We start from the raw sequence: 27163 nt of genomic DNA on the forward strand, positions 1-27163 counted from the left end.
CTTGCTTGCATGGGCACACACACAATTTTTTTTCCTGAACCGTTTGAAAATATGTTACAGGTATTATGATAGCTTGTCCCTAAATAATTCATATGTTCACTTAAAAATAAAAGCATTCTCTCGTATAACTGCAGTATCATCATCATGTCTAAGAAAATTAACACTCATTCAATATTATCATCCAACATCTAGGATCCAATCAAAGGTCATACGTTGCATTTGGTCATCATGTCTCTTTAATCTCTAATTTTTGTTTTTTCATGACATTGACTTGTTTGAAGAGTCGTTTAAAAACTCCTTTTGAAGCCTTACTAAGTCTTAATGGGTTTGTAATACTACAGTAGTTAGAGCTAAATATAATGGTCATTGTTGTAAATTGGTCTCGCCCACGTCTTCTTCCCTTGGGATTCTTCTCCTTTGGAATTGAGGCGCTGCTTGGCTTCTGAAGTTAAAACACGAAGATGCGAGTTTTGCTTGGAATTCTAAATGTGCGGAAATCTCAATGAGAAGAGTCAGGCAGATGGGAACTTGCAGGATGCATTTTATGTAATTAAAGGCACAGTCCTTCCCTTGCTCCAGCCCGCTGCCCCTGTTAACTCTTAGCTGGGGGGGCGGGGGGGGGCGTTCTTCCTTCTGGCTTTTCTCCTGACTGAGGTCTGGCTCCCCTCCAGCATCATTAGATTGTAGCAAGGAGCTGGAAGGAGACTTACAGTTATTGAAATCTCCCAGCCCAAGTGGTTGAGCCCAGCTGGCAACACAATGCTTTTGTTTGCAGTCTGTGTGCTGAATATAGCCTGGCGCTCAAGGGCACGTCTGGGAACGCAAATGAGAAAAGCACCTCCTTGCCTTTCTTGAGAATCTGGGTCAGGTGCTTCTTATGGGACTACATGGCGGTCACAGGTCCAGTCCTTGGTCCCAAATGATTCCTAGAGAGTACCAGGACCCATGTTTTCCTTTCCTCTGGGCAAGAAGCCCTCAGAGCTCACAGGCCAAACAGAAAGATGGTTGCATGCCCTGGAAAGGGTTCACCTGGACATCTGTGCTAGTTGCTGTCTTTGGTTTGGGGTTGCCTTATTAAGTAGTTTAAGGGCTTGTTTACTATTCCCCAAATGTGGAGTTGCAAGTGAGGGGTGCACTGTTTTTTGAATGTGGTGCCTTCAAGACTGTTCAAGGGCTAGAACCAATGGTGCCTTTAAGAATCTCAGAGACAGGTAATCACCGAGGCTGTGTGTGTATGTGTATTTGTGTGCTAGTGGGAGGAAGGAATGAAGGAGATAATCATAAAAAAAGAGAAAAGGCAAGAAAAAAAGAATTAAAATTGAAATTTCGGGAAGGCAGAATAAGAATAAGACATCTAGAAACTTGGAGAGGTGGGAAAGGAATTGGCACCTTTCAGACTTAATTTTTAACATCTGGAGAAACCTCTTTTCCTCCTGCTGTGTGGAGTTAACTGGGAGGCAGACTTGTAGCTGGGTGACTAAGTTTGGAACCTAACCTCCTTGTACCTCAACTGCTCATCTGTAAAGTGGAGACAATAACAGTGCTTGCCGCCTATGGCTGTTTTGAGAATAAAAGAGAAAACCCAGTACGTGGTTAGGACAGACCAGGCACGTGGTAAATGCTCAATGAATGTAAGCTACAAATGTTTAGTTTATATTTCAAAACATCCCATATAATTCACCAAAATAGTCTTCTGATATCTAAAGCCTTCACTGATCTTTAACCTACTTTCTTGACTTAAGAATAGTAAAGTTAAAAAAGTGGAGCCTTTTTAAAGAAAGAATTCAGTAGTAAGCTTTAAGTTGATTCTCATATTGGCAAAATATTTTCCCAGCAAAACCTTATTGTGGCAATTTTTATTTCAGCCTGCACTCATAAATATGCTAATAGTAATAAATTAGGTACTGACTTTTATTCCTTCCTCCCCCTTCTTTTTCTAACCAATCATTTATATGTAAACATGCCAAACAAACACCCACGTGTGCTACTCACATTATATGGCTGCTTCTTCCAATGACAGTAAGGAAAGCCAAGTTCCAAGGAGAAGGGGCCCTTGGTTTTGCTGTCTCTGGGAAGTGGTGTGGCCCGATTCTGAGGCCTGGGTACTAAGTAAAGATAAGTTTCGTGAGACTGGAGTAGATCTGGAAGCAAGTAGGACCAGCATGATTGGCATAGCTAAGTTTAGTGGTAAATGGATATGTTCAAGTGATAAAATTATGTGAAAAGAGGATTGGAAATGAATCTAAAACAATCTATTTCAAACAACTGAAATATTGAGACAAAAGTAACTTTTTAAAAGGAAAGATGTTATATTTAAATTTAGTAACAGGATGATCAATGTACAAGTAGAAAATCTGGGTCCTTTAAAAAGAAGTCAATATGTTTTCACCCTTGCTTTCCTTTTCTTTTCTCCCTCAGACAAAGTTAGTCAATGAAACATATATTGCCGAGAAAGCAGAAAACTGTAGGGGAAGGTGGGAGGGAAAATATAAAAACTCCAAGGAGAAATTTGATAATTTAAAAATGTGCAAAGTAATTGAAGGAGACTGGCAAGGGTATGGATGACTTCAGACTATGACCAGCTCATTGTCAGTCAACAAGAGGTCTTGTGAGTGATGACACAGGTCTTGTGAATGATGGCACGCTTTGCTGCTGAAAAAATCAGGGACATAGGAAAGAAAACATTCTGGCCACCCACTGTGGGGGAAAGTGAGACTGTAGTATCTCCTCATTGGTCTCCCTGTTTCCTGTCTTGTTCCTTTTAAGTCCTTTCTTCACACCTTCTACCTCCCCCCAGGTCTACCCCCAACAATCTACTTCTGCTACAGAGTGGGCATTTATTTCTCAGATTACAGCCCCTCTATGACTTCCACAGCCTGCCTTCCATGGCCTTCAAGGCCCTCTGCGATCAGCCCCTGACTCCATAGCATCGTTTTCTTTTGGCGCTGGCCTTAGCTTTGATGCTTGAGTTCCTCACATATGCCATGTTGTTTTGGGCCTCCATCTTTTGCTGGCTGTGTGACCTTGCGCATGATGCTTAATTGTTCTCATGTCTCAGATTACTCATCTGTGACATGAGGGTAATTGTAATACCTACCTCATAAGGTTGTGCAGGGAGTAAATGAATTAGTATATGTAAAGTTCTTGGAAGAATGCTTGACATATAATAAGGTCTATATAAATGTTAGCAATTTATTGCTGTTGCTCTTGTTGTTTTGAGCCTGGGCATATTAATTTTTTATTGCTGCATAAAAATTACTATTAATTTAGTGTCTTAAGTCAACACACATTTATAATCTTAGTTTCTGTAGATCAGAAGTCTAGACGTGGCATGACTGAGTTCTTTGTAGGGTTTCACAAAGCTGAAGTTAAGCTGTTGGCAGGGGCTAAGGTTCTATCTGAGCTTCCTCCAAGCCTCTTCCAGGTCTTGTGGTTGTTGACAGAATGCATCTCCTGGCAGCTATAGAACTCACGGCCACTAGGAACTCTGACTTCACTTCCTTTTACAAGCTTTCTTGATTAGGGCAGACCCAGTCAGATAATCTTTGTTTTGATTAACTCAAAGCCAACTAGTCAGTGACATAATCACAGAGTGATATCCTATCACATTCTCTAGTTTCGCTCTCAGTCAAAGGAGGGGATTATATGGGGTGTCTGCACCAGGGGGCAGGAGGCAGGATTCTTGGGAGTCATATTAGAATCTTGCCTACATACTGGGTAATTGGAAAATATTCTGCTTTCTGTTCGCTTTGTTGAGTTGCACTTGGGTGAATATAAGAGTCAGTCACCACCACTATCATTTCAGATTTTTGTAGCATCTTTCTTACAGCATTCAGATGGATTCACATTGATCAGCGTTTGTCTTTCCTTTCTTGTAGTTTTTGCTAACTTGTGGGGCCAGTCAGCACATCGGAAGTCTTTTAGGAAGAAGACAATTGAGACTTGTACCTGATGAACCTACTGACTAATACCCTGGAATTCCAAAAGGATGACCCACAATTTGCAATCTCTTTCAGAGCCATTTGTTTATTCTTAACAACTCCCAGCAGATGAAGACCATAACCTTCCTTAATTGTCAACTGTGCCTGGTACTCTGCCAGCTCAATGTAAATTGGTACCTGCTAGAGAAATTTTTTACTCTGAGGAGAGTCTTTTGCATTATTTTCAAAAACTTTCCTTGCCCCTCTTTTTTCCTTTTCCAATTAAGTCTAGATTTTTTTCTCATTTAATTCAATTTATAGTCTACAAAGAGGTATTATCAGTCAAAACCCACTGATAAAAGATGTATTTTAGGACATCAATTAAAAAGAAAAACTTGTTGAAGATGACACTTGGGTAGTAGAACCAATTTTTTTTTTAATATCAATTTTGCACCAGCTTCTGGGTAATAAGATGTGGACAAAACTTTGAAGTGATAGAGAATACCTGGTTTTTGAGTACTATTCACCTAAAATTGCTAAGTTCTGCTTTTCAGTGGCATTTAACTTGTAGTTGTGTACAAATGTGTGAAGGTAAAGGGAAAAAATTGAATCGGCATGGCTGTGGGTTTAGAAGTTTGAAGTGTCTGTTTACTCCAGCATTTCCTAACAAAGTATGATTTTATTATGCAACAAGCAGTGTTTTAGACTTGACTCTCATTGCCTTAATGACTGACATCCCTGTAGTGATTTGGACTATTAAAGAAGAGGGGCTGGTTCATAAAGATAATATAAAATAATACAGACTTGGATTTCTTTTCTTCCCTCCAGGACAATATCATCTTATTCTTGAGAGGCTGTAAAGAGCTAGGTCTTAAAGAATCTCAACTTTTTGACCCAAGTGACCTACAGGATACATCCAACAGAGTAACAGTCAAGTAAGTAGTGCACAATTTATGTTTAAGGGAGGCCCATTTGTGGTTTGATTTGCAGTTTTGTGATGATGTTGTAAGGTCTCAGAGGCAGAGAATTAGGCATGCCTAATAAAATAAAAATGTGAAGGTAAAACTTGTAAAATAAGGCACATTGGCCTTCCCTCCATGTAGAGCTTTCTTTCTGCTCAAACATAATTTTTTGAAATGCAAAAATCATGCATATTAAAGTTAGAATTTTAGAGAGAAGAAGAAAAATGTTAAGTAAAACTTAAAGGAGGAAGAAGCAAGAGAGAAATATTCACAGAATCTATTTGTGTTCCACAAAAAGCTTTTATTAGTTCCAATTGGGCATTTGAATAGGCTTTTAGAAGACTGCAGACTTGGTAAACAGATCTGCACTCTGTTTATTATGCAAAGAAGCTAGTAGATTATGGAGAAATCTCTTCTTCATTTACATTTGTAACTGTTTTCTCATATGTGTCAGTGATCAAGTTCTTCCAAGATGGATCATTGGCCATTAGGCTATTGTTGACTGTATCTACTCAGTGGGCCATGTTTGAGGCCAAAGAATTCTTGGGAAAGAATGTAATAGTAAAAGAAAAGGCAATGTGCTTCTCTGTAAAGAAATACCTCGTGATTGGGGTAATGAGAAGAGTCTTTATGAGATGGTAGAGATAACTTTCCTGTAGTTTAGAAGTTCTTTAGATTCTACCAATTGTATACAAAATATTTTCCAGTTTAGTCAAACAATATTTGGTGTGAATATGCCTTAACAATAAGCTTAATTACATGGATAGGGTCTGTAGATTGGCTATCCTTCTTTTTTTGATTACTTTTTGGTCATTTTATCATGGAAGAACAGAAAGGAGAGAGAAGCCAAAATTCAGAGCCGTTAATTTTATACCATTTGACAATACTGACTTTTAAAAAATGATGGAGAAAAATAATTGGGAAAAAATGGAAACTACTGAATGAAATCAAATTAGGAGTTTATATTGGATTTTATGATTCGTGACTGGAAATAAGGGAGAGTCAGCTGTGACTGATCATGTAAAATCACTTCTCTATTGTCAATGTGCCATTCTTTAATATTTCTCATGGAAAAATTTTAGTTAGGGCAAAAATAATGGAATAAAAATTATGATATTTGAATATGGAAACCCATAAACCTCATTTTAGCCATAATATGCTCCATTTATGACTGTACCTAAATCTAGCCTCTATAAATCATTGTTCATTTTAGGAAATTGTTTCAAGTTCTGCCTCATCTCACATTTGTAGTTTCACCTGGGTGGCAAGTGACCAGAAACAATAGTAACTGTGAGACATCGTAATAATTAGTCACACACACATTGCTTGGAGGGTGAAGGAAAGTTCTCTTTGACAGTGTTGGCAGCTGCATTCATTTTTTTTAGAGTCACTTTAAATCAGTATGTTGCTAAACTAGGAGAATTCTGAAACTGATTGATTTTAGAAATTCAAAGTTCCTATCACCTTTATTGCTTCTCTACAAGAACTAGGCATCAGAAAGTCAAGGGTCTAGCCATAGATGTGCTGCTCCTTAGGTGTGAAACCCTAGGCAAGTTCCCTTGCTTCATTAGGCTCTGTGTCTTCATTTATAAAATGGAATTGGATAGAATATTCTCAGAGGTATGAGAATACCTCTTTAGCTAGAGGCTTGCTCAGTGCAGATCTGAGAAGATGGTTCAACCAACTTCTAAAGAAAGAGACTTTAATTCAAAGGCATGGAAAGCAACCTAAAGGGGAAAAAGTCACTTAGATGGCACATGGACACAGCCACTTTTCAATTTCTGGACCATCCTCCCTACCCCTGTTCTTTTCTCTGTCCTCTTTCTTTATCTTTCTCTCTGCTTCTTTTCTCCATCTCTTCCTTTTCCCTATGCTTCTCTTCTCTTCTTTATCTTGTCTTTCCATCTATCTCCCCTTCTGCATTCCTTCTCTTCATTTTCTTCCTTTTTTAGTTTTTCCTTCACTTAAGTATTATTGTTTTCTTTAGGTAATGCTTTTCCATCACATTCCCCTATGACTCTATCATTTTTCATTCATCTATTCAACAAATGTTTACTGAGCAGCTACTATATGTCTAAGATATATTTCCAGTTACTAGAGAAGCAGAATGAACAAGATAGCCAACATCCCCTGTTCACAGGGAATTTACACCCAGTGTCAAGAAATGAGAAATAAGTAAGTAAATAAAGAAGATAATTTGCAGGGAGTGATAAGTGCTGAGAAGAAAATAAATGATGATGTGAAAGAAGTGACCATCGCAGTATATGCATGTAGCAAATCATGATGTTATATACCTTAAACTTATACAATGTTATATGTCAATTATATCTCAATAAAACTGGAAAAAAAGAAAGAAAGATAGTGATGGTCCGGAGGTGGTCAAGAGTAGCCTCTATGAAGAGGTGGTGTTTCGGCTGAGGGCTGAGGACTGAGACATGAAAGGGAAGCAAGAAGCAGCCGTGTGAAGATCTATAGGGCATTGAAGGCAGAAGAAGAGCAAGTAGAAAGGCTGGAGGCATAGAAAGGATGGAAAAAATCCTAATGTTTAAAAAGAAAAGGAAAAGTAGCTGGTGTGGTAGAAGGATAATGAGCAAGGATGAGCAATCAAACATTGTAGGATGTTGAACTTGGAATAATTATGGAGAAAAATTCTATTTTAAAATTATGCCGTAAATTCATTAATGGTACTTAGAAAATCATTTCTAGTTTTTGTGGGGAATGGGGCATAGTGAGCTCTTTGCTTCACAACTTTTCTGTAAATGATGCTAGTTTAATCTGGCACTGTACAGGGGACATTTGTAACATGTAGATTTTATAGCTATGGTTGCTTAAAGTAGAATTGTTGTATTTCTGTTCTTTCCCCTCTGAGAGTTGAGCAGAACATTAGCAGAGAAAGAGAACACCCCATTGACACCAATTAAGAGTCTAAGCAATAAGGTATAGGGGTAGATCCCACAGAAGAAATTTTGATGCTTTTCTGAAATTGCCTTTTAAAAAATATTCTTTAGCTTTCATTGTAGGTAATTTTTCTTACTTTTTTTTGAGAAGTAACTTGAGTAGACTAAAAAAAAAAAAAGAGGAAAAACCTGCAAATAATTACTGCATGTGTAATTTAGTGAACTCTACCTGTAATGGATGCCAGACAATCTTGATGGGAAGTGAAAGCATAATTCAGAAGGGTATGCAGCAAGTATCATTCCAGAGAGTCGAAGCAGCTGGAGGAAATTCAGGAAAGGCTTTGGATTGCTCCCGAGTATGTCTCTGAAAAATTGGGGAGCATTTTCACATAATTGGTTGTTATGTGGAAGTCATTCAACAAAGATTTTGTGAGCTCCTACTATGTGCCAGGCATGATTTTTTTAGAACTGGGTCAGTTTTAGTCAATGAACTTGTATTGTCAATGCAGAAAAAGGTTTATGTTCCCTGTTCTTAACTTGTTTTTCATAACAATTTCAAATCATTTATAGATTGTTTTTGTTAAATTAAAAAAAAAATCCTAGCAAATATCTAAGCAGATAATGACATATCATTTTTTTCTGTTAAAAGGGGGAAACGTGAGAACATTCTCTTAATCAAATGCAAATTGGACCAAGGCTTCTTTCAATCCAAGTCCCTGTTGATGGGTTTATCTCCTTAGTATATACTGCATTGTTTTCTATTCCTTCAAGTCTGAATGGACTTAAAATTGTGCACCTCTTCATTAGTATGTGCTTTGGGTGAGAATATGCAGCAATGAAGTGATTGGGGTCTAAATACTTGAAGGAATTCTTGACTGGTTTATGTAATAGAGTTACAGTCTCCCTCCCCTCCCCCAACCCAACTGAAGTTACTATGGAAGAAAGAAATGCAGTGTTTGTTTTTCCTAGCATTTATTTGTTGATGTGTTAAAGAAACTTTGAAATAATTTTGGAAAAATTTTCATATTTCACTGTATGAATATTTAGAAAGTACCACCAACTTTGTTTATCATTTGAGACTAAATATTTATGTATTTTTAAGAATGCATGTGTGTATATTCCAACATAACATGCATATTTCCCTGCTTATGGCTAATTCCCCACACTAATTTATGTCCACAGCAGAAAAGAACAAATATTTGGATAGTACTGCCTCTTGTACATATATTTTCAGGTCTATTTAATTATGTAAGACCTTTGTTAAAAGTACTTGTATAAAGAAGATTTTGGAATTGCAGTCAGATTTAAATTTGACAGTGATCATCAAGGCAAATTTTTACTTTAACAGTTGAGCTTTGAGAATACAAATATAAACAGTCCCAGTTTTAAATGGAATTCTTCATTTTCCAGATGTTACAAAGCATTCATCTTTTCATGGTGCACTCTGGAACTTGAATCCCGTCTTATCCTTCCACATTTTGTTTTCTTAATAATTTTATTTAGTACCTGAAATCACTAATCATAGAACTTTAAAAAATTATATATTCTGCTGATTTTGTTATATTCGTTAGCTTCAAGTACATCTTAGAGGTGTTTTAAGGAAGGCCACAGTGAAGAAACTGCAATTCTGATCATATTTTCTTTTCTCTTTCCTTAATTAGGAGCCTTGATTATAGTAGGAAGCTGAAAAATGTAAGTGTTTTAATTTCACTCTCCAAACCTTTTTCCTTCTAATTTTGATGGTTTAAGTGTAAAATTGAGCTCATAGGTTCAGTGCCTCTCGTATGCCTTGCTGGAAAGAGTCCTTCTTAGAAAACAAGTATATGTGTCTCTGATAGAATAATAATAACTGTGATAGAAATAAAAATGGTAGGTTTGGGGGAAGTTCTCTTTAATGAGATAAGTGCTCAATCCAGAAATAAACAAATGAAAGGTTGTGCTCTGTTTGTAATTCGGTTTCTTAAACACAAAATGATCAGTTTCGGCATTAACATCAGCCGCTTTCCGTTGGTAGGCACAGATGGGATTATTAAATTAAACAGTTGGGCAAATTGTTTTAGGGAAAGATCAGCATAATATGACTAGCGTTGACTCTCATGGGCCAGTACTTTTGTATTTTTTTTTCCTACTAATCTTTTGAGTTTTTATTTGTCCTTCCCCAAATCAACTTTTTGGAGTTATATTTTCAAAGGGCAAGTATTAGTGCTCTTTTATTTTAAGTTTAAATTGAGGAATGTAAGAAATGACCTTCTGCATATAAAATAAAAAAGTTGGCTGTGACTCCTCTCTTTTTCTTTTAATGTCCAGGGTGCTATTATATTTGATTGACATTCTCATTCTATCTTCTTTTTCTTCCTTTATAAAACTAGGGATATATGCGATTTTTCATCATACAGTTTTAAACAAATCAGAAAACCCATAATCTAAAACACAACACAGTTCTATCTTCCAGTCTCCTATTATACCTTTCAAGATAGCCTCATACTTTTAGTACACATTAGTTATTTCATGGTCCTAGTTAATGTCCTGACATTTGGAATTGTCTATTCTCTGGAAATTTATTTGTAAGCGATCAGTTTAAAAAGACTTTCTGGAAGTTTTGAAGGATTCCCAAAGTAAAATTTTCCTGCAGAGGTAAAAAACCAAATCACATAGTAGCATCAGTGCACATACCCATATTTTGGACCCGTTGCTGTCTGGAACCACGTACACACACCACGTTGTCCCAAGCGTTTTCGGGTCTAGCAAGTGAAGGGAGGTATAGTCAGTACTTCCCAGCCTGGTTGAAGCAGTAAGACCAAATGTGAAGATAAAATAATAGTCTTAGCTTTTCCACAGGCTTCAGATCCCAGTAATTCAGTTTTAAGGAGCTCATCTGCGGCCGACCCCTGTTGGGTTTTATGAGAAAGTCAGTGTAAAGACCATTTGCTTTTGTGGACGATTTCTTTGGAAATACAGAACAAAATTAACTTAGGTCTGTAGGTTCAGACCATTGAATATTCATAGACATTCTTAAATATCCAAGGTTGTTTAATTGGCAGTAACCTTGACCAGGCTAAAAATTTCCCATCTCAGATTAATAGGAATCTTACTGTACCCCAAAGCTAGGTATCTGCACTTAGTATTCTTCATTCCATTGCCTTCTTCTGACTTTAATTAGATATATTCTGTTGATCTTGTGCTGGGAACCACTAATTAACCTTTATCACTCCTTTGAGATTTTGCCATTGGTCTTAGCAGAACCTCTGTGCCCACGAGTAGAAATTGTAGGCCTTTAAAAATGCCTCTCTCAAAAGGAATTGGCAACCTATTTCATTGCCTGTCTGAGTAAAGATGCTGGAGTTTCTGAAAAATTTTGCTTCCTAATTTTGAAACCTTCATTACATGAAAACACTTTTGAAGGATTTATTTTTCCTTCTTGCTACTTTATAAATCACTTTCTCACAACCAAACTTTTCCAAAGGCTGGAGTCTTATTTTAACTACTGAATCATGTTTGTGTTGACTGATACAGCATTGGGTTCTTATTAAAATGATTTTACATTTAATGGAGACCTCATGGATGGTGGTTTTTGTAAATCAATGTTGCACCTTCTCTCTTTCCTGTTAGTGGAGGATTATTGATTCTTTAGTTTAAAAGTAATTCTTGAGGAACTATTCTCCTGCTTTTGTGCATGGTTTTGCTTCACAGGTATTAGTTACCATTTACTGGCTGGGAAAAGCAGCAAATAGCTGTGCATCGTATAGCGGAACAACGCTCAACCTGAAGGAGTTCGAAGGCTTGCTGGCTCAGATGAGAAAGGTAACTTGACTTTTCTTCTTTATCTCATGAGGTTTAGACAAGGTAAGAAAGCAACACGTTGGCTTGTTTTTAAGATCATTACAGTTCCTCATGGTGGAATTGCACAGGCCAATGATTTTATGCATTTAAGGAAATGACCACTTGTCTTACCAATGACATCTTTGCCTCATGCATCCCACACTTACCTGAACTTTTGTATTTTAAATCCTTCGGAGAATGGGAGATCTGACTTCCATCCAAATTTAATTCCAAGACAGCAAATTCAATCTGTCAGCGTATGGCTTTGTACGCCAAAGAGCTCGGTGCTTGTTTTCATGGGAGAATGATGCCTGAATTAAATAATACGGTATTATACAAAAATGAAGGCTTGCTCTGCACTTTTGTCCTAAAGGTTGTTTTGCTTACTCGTTGCCTTGGTGTGGGTGAGCTAACGTCAGCCAGCTTCTTGCCTGGGCATCCACTCTGGACAGGCTCTGATAAATTAGAAGCATTCTCTTCTAAGATGTGCATCTTATGGCCATAGTATTTGAATAACCTGGAAATTTGGAAAACATTTTGTACAATATTCAAAGTGTTATTTTTTTATTTGTTTATGGGAAAAACTGACCTAAGGTAGGAATTTGTCAAAGAAACAGTGGTGTGTTTGTTGTGTGCCTGCCTGTGTGTTCCTTTTTAAGGTTCAGCAATATAGATAAACTCATCCAAAGTACTGGGATATAGTAGTACCCAGGAGCAGCACCCCCTAACCAGCCTTAGTGAATAGGTGAGGCTCATTTGTAATCAGTAACATCCATGGGTTTTGAATAAGGCCCATGTTGTAGCACAAATAATTAAGGCCTGGCTCTTCCTCCTTTCTCTAACATGCAAACTCAACGCGCTGAAGAGACTTCATTGAGAGACACTCCATGCTTTACAATTTTTCTTTTAATACTGAAAGCAAGAATTTGCTCCAAATTTCTAATAACTTATTCTTCTTTCCTTATATTAAAGCTAATAGTCCTAATAGTGCTTTGCATTTGGCTAGAGCCAATCTGGCTCACATATTTATAAGTGGACAAAGCTTTCCTATTGGTCGTAATGCATATAAACAAAGTCTTTTAAGCTAAATTCCTTTAAAAATAAAATAAACACACCCACTCAATCAAACACAACACATTGTTTCTTAGTCTTAACTCTTATGTGTCCTTTAATTTTTCATCTAACTCTCTTGTTAGAGAAAATACAAAGGTTAGATTCGGTCTGCATTTGTGAAATTTAAATGTTTGTTTTTTTGTATTAACTTTGGACTTGAAATAATGATAGATGGGTCATCTTTTTTAAACTACTGAAAAGCTCTGCCTCACAATTCCCCTGCTGGATTCTCTTGGAATCTGATTTATTCTCCTTATTGACATTTCTTACCACTAGTCCAGCTCCTCTATAATCTGAACAGCTATTAGTTTCTTCAGCTCTCCTAGCTTCCCTTTCTATTGAGACAGTTAGTTACTTCAGCTGCCTTGAATTGACCTGTTAACAGCTATTACCCTTTTTAGCGAATGTAGACAACACCACAGAACATGAGAGAGTAGTTAGTACCACTGGACAAAGCATGACTTAACTAAAATGGCCAACTGTGGTACTCCCATATCTCTAACTAGAGAGTAATTGACCTGAACTTCACAGGTCTATCCAACACCTGGAAACATTAATTTATTTAGAATATATATTATTTCATTTTATCAATTAGGATTGGCTTCAGCTGAGAAATGAAGGAAACTCTAACACTGGCTTAAATAAGAAAGAATTTTATTTCGAACTCACATAAATGTGGTCTGGATGTCAGCAGTCGAGGGCTGGCGTGGGCTGGTGATCATCTGGGACCTATGCTCCTGCTGTCTTTCTGATCCACCATCCTCAACCCATGGCTTCTCACCTGCTGGTCCAAGATGGCTATGGAAGCTTTAGCCATCATGTCCACATTTGAGCCAGAAAAAAGGAGAGGTTAGGGGAAGAAGGACCTATGCTCTCCTTTTAAACACACTTCTGGGAAGTCATACACTACACCTCTGCTCACATCCTCTTGACCTAAACTTGGTCACACATCCATACCTAGCTGAAAAGAAAGAGTTGGGAAAAGTAGATTTTATTTCAGCTAAAAACTGTGGGTATTTTCACTGGAGAAGAAATGGAGAACAGATATTGAGGGACAATTGGAATCTCTTCTGCACAGACACAGGCTAGAATAAATTTGAAATTAAAATTTTTTTTCACAAAAGAGACTAGCCAGAAATTTTTAATATTTATCTTCCTAGTGGGAGAAATGTGCATAAAAATTATTAATTATGGTGCAACTTGTTAAATTCTGTAATACGAGTAACACATGTAGAGTCCTTAGCATAAGCATCTGGCACACAGTGGGTCGTCATAGTAGGCTACTATTGCTATATACAAAAAGGGTCTCCCAAAGGAAGGGACACTTAAGCTGAACAAGGGGAATTGCTATGAGAATATTGAGATTGAAGGGAGAGCCATGGGGACTAGGGAGGCCCTAGAGCTCTCAGGGACTGGAGCTAGAAAGTCAATAGTCTAAGTTCTTCCTCTCTATGTCTTTCTCTCATCGCTTCCTATCTCTCCTTGAACTCATTCTCTCCTCCTATGTGCAAACACATCAGGGAGCATGACCAACAGCATCCCCAGGATTACCTGCTTCTGGCTCCTTGCCCTGAAAGGCAAGGGAATTCTTTCCCCTGGCCCCAGCTGTAAAATTCTTAGGGGTGTACTCCTGCCCAGTGTGGGTCCCATTCCTGAACTAGTCACTGTGACTGGTGGCAAGGGGTACCATGAGTGGCCTAAGCCACTACTGTTTCAAGGGGTGAAGGGTGTTCACCAGAACAAGGGGCTAAAGAGCAGAGAGTGTGATGAGCAAGCACAGACCTCTGCCTAAAATAGCAACCATCATCAACTTCTCTTCCCTTAACCTGCCTTATTTTTTCATGCGACTTACCACCCAACTTTGTATTCATCTATCTGCTTTTCTTTTTATTTTTTGTCTTCTCTACCAGAGAAGGCCCCTGAGAAAAGGGTATTTATCGATTTTGCAGAATGCTGCATCCCCAGCACTAAGAAAGTGCCTGGCACATAGAAGATGCTCAGTATCTACTTGTGGAATGAATAGCTTCCCCAACCAGAGTGTGGTGGGTGGAGATGGGTCACTAGGCTGGAAAAGTAGAACCCTAAAACACTCCAGGATTTAGCCACCTTATAAATCACAAAGAAATCATAAAATGTTAAGCGGTAAAATAAATGCATCTGGACTTTCTCAAATACCATAAGTCATCCACCAACCCTAGCTGGTTCTCATTATTTCTGACAAAGGAGGATAAGAAGAGGACAGATGAGTGAAATAATCCAAAAGTATTGTGGAAGCTGGTAGTTCTCTCCCCATTTATTAACACACTTTTACTAGAACAACTAGCAATTAACACAATGGACAGATTTAAGTCTTGTCTCCCTTCTCTGGAGTGCTCTCTGTAGAAGACAGAATGCTACTGGGCTCCTAGATGAAAAGCACAGATGACATAACTAGACCCCAAGAAAGGAGAATTTAGACTGTGCTGTTCTTTGTGTTGGTGTATGTATTTACTCTCCCCCAAAAGCTTAACTTGAGGTGACTTGATGGAATCCAATACAATTGTCCATCCAGCTTATATCCACATCTTCATCTCTGGCTGAAGAACCAGCCTCTTGCTTCACTCCAAGGTTCCAAGGGATCAGCTTGGCCAAGGATAGCCAAGGATGGCTATGGGTGGCCTGGTTTTCACTTTTCAAGCTGGCCGTGCCATTCAGCTTCCACTTGATCCAAGGCTTTATTCTTGGCTTTCTACGCAGTCATGAACAGAACAGCCTTTCTGTTTTTCTTTCCCATTACCAGCTGTGAGAAAGCAGCTAAAGTTCCAAGAATCGTGTTGACTTGCTCTTTCTTCCTTTTTGTTCTCGTGTGGTTTGTAGGGTAGGAGTAGGGGAGACATTTGGGCATTTGGGGGAGCCTTTCTGATGTTATTTTCTTGAAAATCCGGTTTTGTAATGCTGCACCAAGCAGCCTGTAAAATTCTGTCATTTCTTCATGTGACCAGTGGCTCAGCTCCCTGAATGTCTGCCCTTCCTGATGGGAAATTGGGCCCAAGACGTCTAGATATGGGATATAAGTGGAGAAGGAGAAGAGTATCAGTGTGTGTATAACTACATTTATAAATTTTGCATGATTTATATATTGACATTTACATACCCAAATGAATACATAGTAGTAATTATAACCATAGCTAACACTTTTTGAACGCTTATTGTGGGTCAGGCATTTTTCTGAATGCTTTCCATATAGTAACACGTTTAATCCTCCCAGCAATCCTTTGAGATAGGTGTTGTTATTAGCTCCATTTTACAGATAAGAAAACTGAGATCAAACCCGGTAAAATAACTTGCCTAAGGTCTTACAGCTGACAAGGGTGGAACCAGGATTTAAATCCAGTCAGTCCAGCTTCCAAGACCACGCTCTTAACCTACCCTAAACTGCCTCTCTTTTGCAGTATTTATAGTTTGATGATCTAGGCATAAACAACATTTAGTGAAGGGACATTATCCAGGTTAGCATTTCCAGTAGTTGGAAGAAGTGATGATGCTGATGGTGGCGGCTATAACTACACCAGAGTTGATCAAACATTGTTGGGTTTTACCATTTGGGATTTAGAGACAGAGTCTTGTGTTGGAACCATAGCTTTGCTGCTTACTGTGTGACCTCAGTCAAGTTACTTAACCTCTCTGATTCTGAACTTTTCTCTTCTGTAAAATGAGGACAGTGCTAACCACATCATTGAGCAGCTGGTGGGGGTTGGGGGCTTGGAGGCTGGGGGGTGAGGATTAAATAATATAACATACAAAAATCGTCAAGCATAGCCCCAGACATATAGTAAGTGTTTAATAAAAATAACCTTCATTTTTTAGCCATTTGGCCTATTCTCAGTGGATAAATAATCCAAGATAATTACTTGCATTTCCAAAGAAATTAAATACAAAACCATATCCAAATTAGATCTATACTTTTCAGTTAGTCATGAGTTCTTCTCTTTCCAGCTAGTCAGGCCTGGCTTTTGTTCAAGTCCTGGTTAACTTTTGACCTACAAGTAAGCTACCGTAATTTCCATAACTGGAATTTCTGCCTTCCTCTGGAGGGTCATGTTGGCTGGACTCACCCAGGCCATTTGACAACCTTCAGGGGCACTAATGAGGTCCTCAGTGTGGAGACTGCAGGGTGCTCCTCTCAACCCTGCCCTTCTCTTCTCTCCCACTCCCTTCTCCTGACGCCAAACCTGGGTGTACCTTGTGCATTACAGCTACTCCGTCCCTCCAAAATACCTCCCGCTGGGGAGTACGTCGGAGGATCTGGATATAATTGATAGAAGCAGCTGGCAAAGGCACTTCCTACAAAGACATTGGCTCCAGTGGGCATGTTCGTCAAGTTAGACAGTTTCCAAAATCGCTAACATGGAGAATATTTATTTATTTTTCCTTTCTATTGGGAATGTGGAGAGGACCTTTCTGAGCATCCCAGGAAATCCAGTGTGACATTCCAGTCTTTGCCGATGAGAACATGCCCCTCTACCAATGTCCTCCACAGCCCTGATTTTAAGCGACAGTCTGGAGGAGATTAAATTGAGGTTTATCTTTGAGTGACTGGAGTTATTTTTGTTTTCGTCAGCCTGGACTATTGTAATTAATGCTAAGGCATTGGCGGGAACAAGGCTTTTATTATAACACGAGGGTGAGGATGGCTTTGACTGACCTTTTTCCTGCTGGAGTTTCAGTGTTTTAGTATGTGCTGCTTGCACTGGAAAGAATTTATAATCACAGGCTGTCAAAGACAGCCATTGTTCTCACCACTCTGAACATGTGGGTCAGCCACAAGTGCTTTCAGCTCCCCAGCGCCAAGAGCTGGCCACGAGCGAGAGCATGCCTGGATTCTTCTGAGGCATCAGGAAAAGCAGTTTGCATATTTTTCATTGCTTTTTTTTTTTTTTTTAACTTTTTGCCTCAGAAAGACAGCTCCTTTTCAGAGCAGATATTTCCCTTCAAGGTAGCAGGAGATGGAAGCATGCTGCTCCGGGATTTTACGGAACTGATTCTGCTGCAAAAACAAATGCTGTGTGCATTTGCCAGATAGCATAAACAGGAGCAGTTGCATGGCTAAGCTAGGCGCTGGGTCCCAGGAAAGACATGCACTTATGGATTCCGAAAGACGGGTCAAGGTTACGGTTTTAGTTTTTCGTTTTTTGTTTTCATCTGTCATTGTATTCTTGTCAATCCAAACTTTAGGATCTTTTATTCTTAATTCCTTTGATTTTTTTTTTTAAACACTGCGGAGTGTGAGTTACTTGCAAGATTTTTTTTAAATGTGCGAGATTTTCTGATGGGGAAAATTGCAACAGGGAGGGTTAAAGAATGAAATGTTCATTCGTAGATGATAATCATTGCCATAACCTTTCCATCCTGATGCTATGTGCAGGATTTTTGGGAGACCGCTGGAGACGGATTTTCCTGATACTGGAAGCTCTACGTCTGTGGCGGTCATGTCTGTAATCCTTTCGTTTTATTTTTGGACAGGAGACTGATGACATTGAGAGTCCTAAACGTAGTATCCGAGACAGTGGCTACATTGACTGCTGGGATTCCGAGCGCAGCGACTCCCTGTCTCCCCCTCGGCACGGCAGAGATGATTCCTTCGACAGCCTGGATTCCTTCGGCTCCCGTTCCCGGCAGACACCTTCGCCAGATGTAGTCCTCAGGGGAAGCAGCGATGGTAGGTTGGAGCCTTAATAAACTGCACATCTTAGAATTAAACGTTAACAAGGGCTGCCTTGTTGCTGGTGGAGGGATTGGCATTGGGAAGGCGAACTCCATATCCACTTTGCTGGAACCTGGTAACTCTAAGCTGGTAGAAGAAAAGTCTTTTAATGCTGTTTTTCATGGTCCTTAGAATTTTGGTTGGCTTTGCCAGCAGTTTGCTTGAACATTGCCTCAATGAGCGTATCTTCTATTGGAAAATGTGTTACATCATTCCTCCCTTGGTCTCAGTGAATCAAGACACTGTGCAGACTCTTAGCTCATAAAGTGTGCACAAGGTTTATATACCCTGGGTATGAGGAAGGGAAATATTCGAGTGAGTACCACACTGTATAAGTGAAAATGGAGCAACTTCCAGCAGACTGGAAATGCACTACACACACTTACGATAGTTCTGAAGCCTGGGATTGTGAAACTTGAATTGGCACAGTTTTGGCAAGCTGTTCGATGCTTATGATACCTGACCATTGACTAGAGCGTTGCAGGTGGCCATTAATGTATAGTATACAACCCAGACTGCCTGTTTGTTCTGAGGCTGGGTTTGATTTAAATCCAATGGATTTTATATCACCTATAAGGAATGATCATTTTTCTTTACAAAAATGTATGGTCGTGCAACCTGATATAAATTTAATGCATATTTTCCAGAAGCTGTATACCTACCTTACTTATCTTGCACCTTTGTGCTTTTAGGAAGGGAAGATGGCTTGGTTCTGCATGTGTAAACTTGCAGAAAGACACGAAGGCTGGTGGGGAATTTTTTGTTTCTATTTTTTTTAAGTATCGCTTGATTGATGCTAATATTTCTAGAGACTTAAGCCTACTCTCTGAGATGAAAATTATCTTTTTATAGCTAAATGATCCCTTTCAGCTATAAAATTCTGTTCCTAAAATACTTAGGTATTGAATATGCCCAGGTCTTGAGTTAATTACTCAACACCTAGTATCTCATTTAGTCCTCAGCATAGATTATGAGATACATAGCATCTTCTTTTCTGTATTTTACATATGAACTTTAGAGAAGTTAAATAATCGTTCTAACATTGTTAAGTGACAAAAATCACTGTCAGCGAGTAGTGTAACAATGTTAGCCTCAAAAAGCGTGAGTCCAAAATTTACACTGTTGAGCTTAATTTATCCACATTTCTTTCTGTTTGTCTAATAGATTTTTTAAATTCTAGAATGACTAAACTAATGGTTTTGTTTTGTAGTTAAACATTCCAACAAATAGATTAGCCTCGGGGCCACATAGTATGTGACTCCTAAAGAATTCCATGGTGCATTGTGAGCTGCTTGAAAACATTTCTAAAATTTTATATGACAGCTTAAGTACCACCCACAGTATTAGAAGTTACAATACCAAGTGCATGATCTCATTGAGCTTTGACATGACCAAAAGGTAAATTTACTTTTACAAAACATATCTTAACCAGATTATTTCATCCATATTATTTTGATTATTTTTAAAAAATTATAATTTTCTTTATCCTGTTTTTTCGTAACTGGTAATGCAGATCCTTTATTTATTCTGTCACCAGCTTTGAGGGGTTCAGAGTTTATAACAAGCCACATCTTGAAGAGATTTGAGATGGTGATTACTAATATTGTACTGATATGTGCTGAGGCACAATTAAGTTTGCAGCAATTAAGATTGATAAGCTCAAGTCTTTTTATAAATGTTTTTTCCATCTAGAGAATAACATGGAATTGAGCTTTACAAAACACCATCCAGGAAAGAGCATCTTACACACAAATTTCACCAATCAGCCTGATACCTTCAGGCATATGTTCTTGTAAACTAATCAAGACCTAATGAGGTTTTTAAAGAAAAACAACAATTTTTTATGTGCCTAAGAAAATGTAGTATACTTTTATCCAAATAGATGTGGAATTTCATTAGAGTTTATAGTATATATTTTTAAATGATACTAATCAAGAAGATTGCTAGTCCCATTAAACACTTGCAAATAGAAGAACATTTTTTTTTAAAGGCTTGAAAATTTATTTCCTAGGACTCACAATCAATTAGGGAAAATCTTACCATGAAATTCTCCAATTCCATATTGGGTCAGTATGGAGAGCTTTCATTTTATTATTATTGAGGCCCACTGACTCATTCAATAGGGACAATCAAGAGCCACACTCACAAGAGGTGCCATGGTTCTATGGGTTAGACACAAGAGCTACCTGGTAGGGTTGCTATGGGTCCCAGGATCTATTCAGCCCATCTGTTTTGCTAGATAGGTGGCATTTCCTCCCTCACCTTTACTAGCCTTCCTTCTGAGGCCACTTAATGGGCTTCACTGAAGAGGAAATGCAAACCTTCTGCTCAGGTGCTTTAAAATTAAGAACATACTTTATAAATATGGTACATTTTGTTAAATGAATATTCTTATCTTTTATATAAAAGATGAGTTAAAGGAGAGACATAAGGAACAAGAGAAATTAAAGTGCTAGAGGAAGATGAAAAAGCAAAGGGTTGGGGTGTGTATGGCAAAGATACATAAAAAAAGAACGGCCTCTAGCTGCTGGAAGGGAGAGAAATGTAGCCCCGTGGAAACTAAGGCTCAGACTTCGATAAAATGATGTCATCATCATCATGTGCTATTGATGTTGCAGTTTCCTAACTTTGAGCATAAATAGAGAAGCCACCCTAGTGTATTTGCATGTTTTCAGAATGCAGTGAAATCAGAATCTTGTGAAGTCCCAGCCTTAGATAAGAAGAGCTCTACCATTTACTGAGAGTACATTGTACCAGCCACTTCCCAGGTGCTGTATGCCATCTCATTTAGTTCTCGACAACCTATGAGAGCTGAATTATCATCTCCATGTCTCTGATGAGGACTTAAGGGTTTCAGGTACAGAGAGTTTAAATTTCCCAAAGTCATACAGCTGGTGTATAAAACTAGATCCTGGTGTCTAAGTCCAGAAAGATACACTTCTTTCAACTGAGCCTCTCTGCCTTGGGGCATTTGCAAATTAACTTTTCTTGAAGTATCTGCTGAAGATATTCATCAAAGAGTAATTGAGCGGGGGTGTGATCTGTTTATGTGTTAAACAACATATTTTGAGACTTTCACCCAGTATATTATAGATAATATATTTTTAGATATTGTACACAAAAAAAGTTTCATAGATTATAGGATTTTTAGAATTGAGACAAGTCTGACCCTTTACTAAGCCTTCATAGTTGATTGAAGAATCATTTTCTTTCATTCATTTATTCAATAAAGTGCAGTGCTTCCTCTAGTCAGGATGCTTTAAGCAGAGGACGTTTTTCCAGAAGTGTGTTGCGGAGGAAGGAACGTTGGGCTGGGAGTTTGGAGAACAGAACTTGGAGTCTCAGAGGTGTTACTAACCAGCCATGGAGAAGGGGTTCTTTTGGCTTCTCTGAGCCTCTGTTTCCACCTTTATAAAAGGGGGATAATGTCAAATAAGGAAAGAAACTAAGAGCTTGGCAAGGTAAGGTAGTGTTAGCATTCGTTTATGAAGCCATTCACAGGGGGCTCTAAACATTTTGTATGACACTGAGACAGATATACTTGATAAAAGACTTGGGGTGGGAAGGGAGCTAAGTTATGAATTAAAAACTAACGAGTAATGAAATGGTCAAAACTTCAGAAGGGAGACTGAAAACAAGTAGCATAAATTATTCATAAACTGAATATTTCATCTGCAACGATGAACAACTTGTTTATGGTCAGTGCTTTTAACTTTTATAGTCTTTTGAAAGCCATTAAATCATTTCATCTCCAGGGCAAATCATTTCATTCCCATTTTTCGGAAAAGGACAGTGAAGTGCATTAGAGACAAGCCCAGGTGCCCATAGCTCATTATTGACAGATCCAGGACTAAAATGACGTAAATAGTAGTCAGCATTTATTAAGCACTTACTGTGTACCAAGTACTGTACCAGTAGTTTTACATGTATCTGATCATTCCCACAGCCCTATGAGTAGGTGTTATTATTATCCTCATTTTACAGATTGGGAAACTGAGGCATAACGTGGTGAAATAGCAAATGCAGTCTCATAGCTAGTGAGTGGCAGAGCTCAAAATGAAGTGAATCTGACTTAACACCTGTACACTACCCACTCTGCAAGGCTGCCACATCTCTTGACTCTTAGTTTAAGACTCTTTTCACAAATGTAAATAGATAATTTTGTAGTTGCTATCAACAGAATTGAATAACCTCACAGTGCTCTCTCATTCAATATGAGTTTTCAACCCACATTCAAATGGCGGCTACCTCTAATGGTAGTGTTTGTTTCAATGACAGCTTCACTCTATAGATCTTAGAAATCTAGTGAGATGTGACTCAGGAAACAAGGATACAGTATAATTATTGTGGCTATTGCCCAGCAAAAGACTGATGTTAGCTGGGGCTGGCCCCATGGCCTAGTGGTTAAAGTTCTGCGTGCTCTGCTTAGGCAGCCTGGGTTCATGGGTTCAGATCCCAGGTGCAGACCTACACCGCTTGTCAGCCATGCTGTGGTGGCAACCCACATACAAAATGGAGGAAGATTAGTACAGATGTTAGCTCAGGGCTAATCTTCCTCAAGCAAAAAAAGAGGAAGATTGGCGGCAGATTTTAGCTCAGGGCAAATCTTCAGCATAAAAAAAGAAAAGACTGGGGCCAGCCTGGTGGTGCAAGCAGTTAAGTGCGTGCGCTTCACTGCAGCAGCCCGGGGTTCGCCAGTTCAGATCGCGGGCGCACACTGATGCACTGCTTGGCAGGCCGTGCTGTGGCAGTGTCCCATATAAAGTGGAGGAAGATGGGCACGGATGTTAGCCCAGGGCCAGTCTTCCTCGGCAAAAAAAGAGAAGAATTGGCAGATGTTAGCACAAGGCTGATCTCCTCACAAAAAAAAAGAAAAAGACTGATGTTGGCAACAATGAATTCCTTTGTGATGTCTAAAACACTCTTTAAGCCAAACCAATTCATTTATTCATCAGATAATCTCAGGATGCCCATTGTACGTAAAGATATTGTAATAAGTAGTATGAATGAGATAAAGCCCTTGTTCTCAAAATACAACGTAGAAATACGTGTCGGAAAAAAAGAATAGCTGGGGCCATAGGGTTCACAGGAAGAAAAGATTGCCTTTAGCTGTAGGTACAAGGAAGAGCTCCAATGTAGAGGAATATGCAGTTGTTATAACTCAAACCACTTTTGGAAGGCAAACCCTTGGTATAATCCAAATCGGCCACTTTTCTGAATTCCTGTTATTCTTATATGTCTGTGCTCCTTGATTATAACTAATATTCTCCAAGTGTTTCATGGGTTGGTTAAAGGTAACTCAAAGACAAAATCCTTTATAATTCTTGTTTGTCAGAATATCTAACACGGTGTAAGACATGCAATAGCACGTGCTCAGTAAAAACTCCATTGGTTAATTTATGTAAATTTTTTCTTTTGAGAGTTGCAGAATCTCAGCAGGCATATAGTTCTATTACAAATGTGCTGCTAATCATAATTCTCAGATACAGATAGGCTTACCTCTATTTTTTTAATTTGACTTTTCTTTCCTGATTAGAGTTGAGAGGTTTTCCCCGTGTAGACTAATTTAGACTGATATTTTGGATTTTCTAAGTGAATAATTTAAGGAAGAAATCCCCAGAACCCACAAATTTAACCACATCCCTAATATGGTATACTTGCCGTTTGGGAACTTTGCTGCTAGTCGAGCGCACGTTTTCAGCACTCCTCCTCTCTTCCCCAGGGAGAGGAAGTGACTCTGAATCCGACTTGCCACATCGGAAGTTGCCAGATGTGAAGAAGGATGACATGTCTGCGAGGCGGACTTCCCATGGTGAGCCGAAATCAGCAGTGCCTTTTAACCAGTACCTCCCGAACAAAAGCAATCAGACGGCTTATGTGCCCGCTCCTCTGAGAAAGAAGAAAGCAGAGCGAGAGGAATATCGGAAGAGCTGGAGTACTGCCACCTCCCCCCTAGGTGGGGAGAGACCCTTCAGGTAAGGCCTGAGCTACACTGCTCCTGCCCTGGCTTGAGTGCAGGTGGTACAGGAACGACAGCTCCTGGACACAAATGAACTCAAATGGCTATTTCAGAACTTTGATGTAAGATTACAAACGGAGGTGGGCAGGACAGATCTTTGGAGAGAGAGTGTGAGGATAGAACATAAACTTCATGAAGGCACCTGGAACAGTGCCTGGCACACAGTAGGTATTCAACAAATACTTGTCTAATGAGCAGATTTTTGAAACCAGCTCTGTTGACAGGACATTGAAAATAGATCTGTCACCCATGTCTTTCTGTGGAGACTGCCTGACTCCCACTCCTGTTAGGTTAGGTGCAGAAAGACTTATCTTTATGCAAAAAGATTTTTTTATCTAGATACATGCTTATCGAGATACAAGCTCAAGTATGGAAGGGATGCATGGAACATGCTTCAGAATCACATGTAGAAACTCATAATAAATGGAAGTTACATTGGGCTGCTTATCTCTTTAGAGAAACAAGCAGTGTTTTCCCTAATCTCTGATTATGCTTTTGTATTTATTCATTCATTTAGTCAGCAAGTATTTATTGAGCATCTACTAAGTGCTAGGTGCTGTCTTTTAGGCATTGGTGACCCAATAGTAAATAAGATAGAGTCCCTGCCTTCAAGAACTTTATAGTCCAATAAAAGAAATTTACAGTCTAGTCTAGTCCTTTCAGCAAAACCACCCTGATCATTGCATAGTTATTTCTAATAGTCTACCTTTATTATCTATGACTTTCCATGGAATAAACATTTTACTAAAAGTTTTAATTTTTGAACAAAACATAAATTTTACCCTTCCAGCAGAAAAGGTTTTTGCCTTTCAATATCAATTTTGAAATAGCTCTTAATCAATGTTGAGATTATGATGCATTGTATTAACAAATGGCTACATTTAATTTTCTTCACATTACCAGGATCATATTGCATGCTATGACTTTTTTTTTAAGTGAAAAGTAATATCAGAATGACCAGGAGATGACCTGTGGTCTGCTCCCCAGCCTGATATGTTAGTTTGGTAAACCCTATTGTCCAACTCACTAGCTATCCTGAAACAATAGAAGAAGAGGGAAGTGAAGTGGGGTCTTGTGAAGAAGACCCTGTTGGCCAAATGGATCCTGGTGGGAAGCCTTCTGATGGTGGGTTGGAATTACCCACCGGCAGTGGTAAGGAGCAGCCTTCTCCAGAGGCGGCTGCGGTGGCACCAGCTCCCAAGTCTGAAGATAAAGATGCTGCTGAAATCCAAAAGCGCAGAAGGCTAGAGCAAGCTGGAATCAAAGTCATGCCAGCAGCACAGCGCTTTGCCAGGTTAGCTCTGCAGGCCGAGGGCTGGCCTGGCTGGCTTTGTGCATGCCTGGGGAGTTGGAATCTGTCTGGCGTGTTGGACTTTCCATCTTGTTTTCCCACTTCGTGCTTTTCCTGTTGCATCACGATTCCCTACTCGGAGCAAATAGAAATAGCTGGTAGTCTTTGCCCTAGAGCCTGTCCCTGCTAAGTACTTGGTTATTTGAAATGGAGGTGAAGAGTGAGCTTACTGCTGCTTAATTAGACCTTGTCCTAGTCGAGTATTTGTGGTCAGTCATTTGTGGGCTGCAAGATTTACCTAGAATAACATTTTGTTTTTCAATTGTTTGTGGCTTGTTACTTTTCACACTACTCCTAAATGGCTCTTATCCTACTTTACACATCACTAGAAAATAGTTCCTTTGAAATAGGGAACACTCTCTTTAGTGAGTGGCTGGCTTGCAAAAATCCACTTACTTGCTTTGTCCCAAGGGGGTAGTAAGTGAGACTGGGTTTATTTGACTCATTTTCTAAAGCATATTGATTCAAAAACAGAGAATGGAGTAATTACTTCTCTTAATTGTAACAAAGGCACTAGTATACAGTCCTGCTGGCTTCAGATTACATGTGAGATGGAGACCTTCAGCCATCAAAGTCACAGAAAACTATAGTTCTTCAGTTTTATGTGAAGTTTTGAGAAGCTGGTTAATTTTTCTCATCTAATAACTGCAAAGTTTCTAACAAATAATAGTGTGACCAAAATTTATTTGACAAATTGAAATTCATAATAATTTGACAATTGCCATTCCTTTACCACTTGCTGTTCTATTTAATCCTAAGAGGTAGGTGACATACCCATTTTCAAGAAGAGTAAACTGAGGATCAGTGATAGTGACATGCTGGTCTCAGAGCTGGTTACCGCTGGCCTGGTGGTCAGATTTAGATGTTCTGACCACAGCATCACATCTGTTTCCCACACATTTAATGGAACATTTTCCATTTCTCTACATAACTCCATATGTGGTTATTTCTGTGGTCTAGGTCTTAACTGAAAATTCTAGCAATGACTTATATGGATTTAATCCTAGAGTAGCATTGTATTGATAAAAAACCAAGGATATACTTCTTTCTGCCTGTGGTATCCCATAGATAAGTATGTCTATCCTAAACATGTATGTGTTCTAGAAAACTCTAACATAACATCATGCTTGTGTTACAAGCAGCTCTCTAGGTTTCTGAAATAATGAAGAGTATTGTTGTAGAATCTTAAAAACAAGAAACAAATCCAGATGTTCTTTAAATTTTGGTTCAGAGACCTTGTCAGATGCATACTTTTTCAACATAATTTGAGCATCACTTCTTACTTTTTCAACATCATTTGAGCATCTACTTGCATCAGAGACCAGGCTAGATGCTAAGA

The 27163-nt window shown here is 38.8% G+C and overlaps 1 protein-coding gene across 13 annotated transcripts in view; it reads left to right on the forward strand.

Annotated features, from left to right (window-relative positions):
- LIMCH1 (LIM and calponin homology domains 1) overlaps positions 1 to 27163 on the forward strand; it is a 322854-nt gene that overhangs the window by 220203 nt on the left and 75488 nt on the right. For 11 of the 13 annotated variants that reach the window (XM_087434246.1, XM_004419009.3, XM_014786985.2 and 8 more), the window contains exons 4-8: positions 4749 to 4855; positions 9441 to 9471; positions 11470 to 11580; positions 18214 to 18409; positions 24177 to 24429. In XM_087434246.1, coding sequence (XP_087290372.1) covers positions 4749 to 4855; positions 9441 to 9471; positions 11470 to 11580; positions 18214 to 18409; positions 24177 to 24429 — 698 coding nt within the window. Of the gene's footprint in view, positions 1 to 4748; positions 4856 to 9440; positions 9472 to 11469; positions 11581 to 18213; positions 18410 to 24176; positions 24430 to 25503; positions 25768 to 27163 lie in introns of all 13 variants that reach the window. The other 2 variants (XM_004419008.3, XM_087434251.1) reach the window with 1 other exon arrangement.

The sequence above is a fragment of the Ceratotherium simum genome, chromosome 8, assembly GCF_057802395.1.
Source record: "Ceratotherium simum simum isolate JZ-2026a chromosome 8, ASM5780239v1, whole genome shotgun sequence".
In the NCBI taxonomy this organism is placed as follows: Eukaryota; Metazoa; Chordata; class Mammalia; order Perissodactyla; family Rhinocerotidae; genus Ceratotherium; species Ceratotherium simum.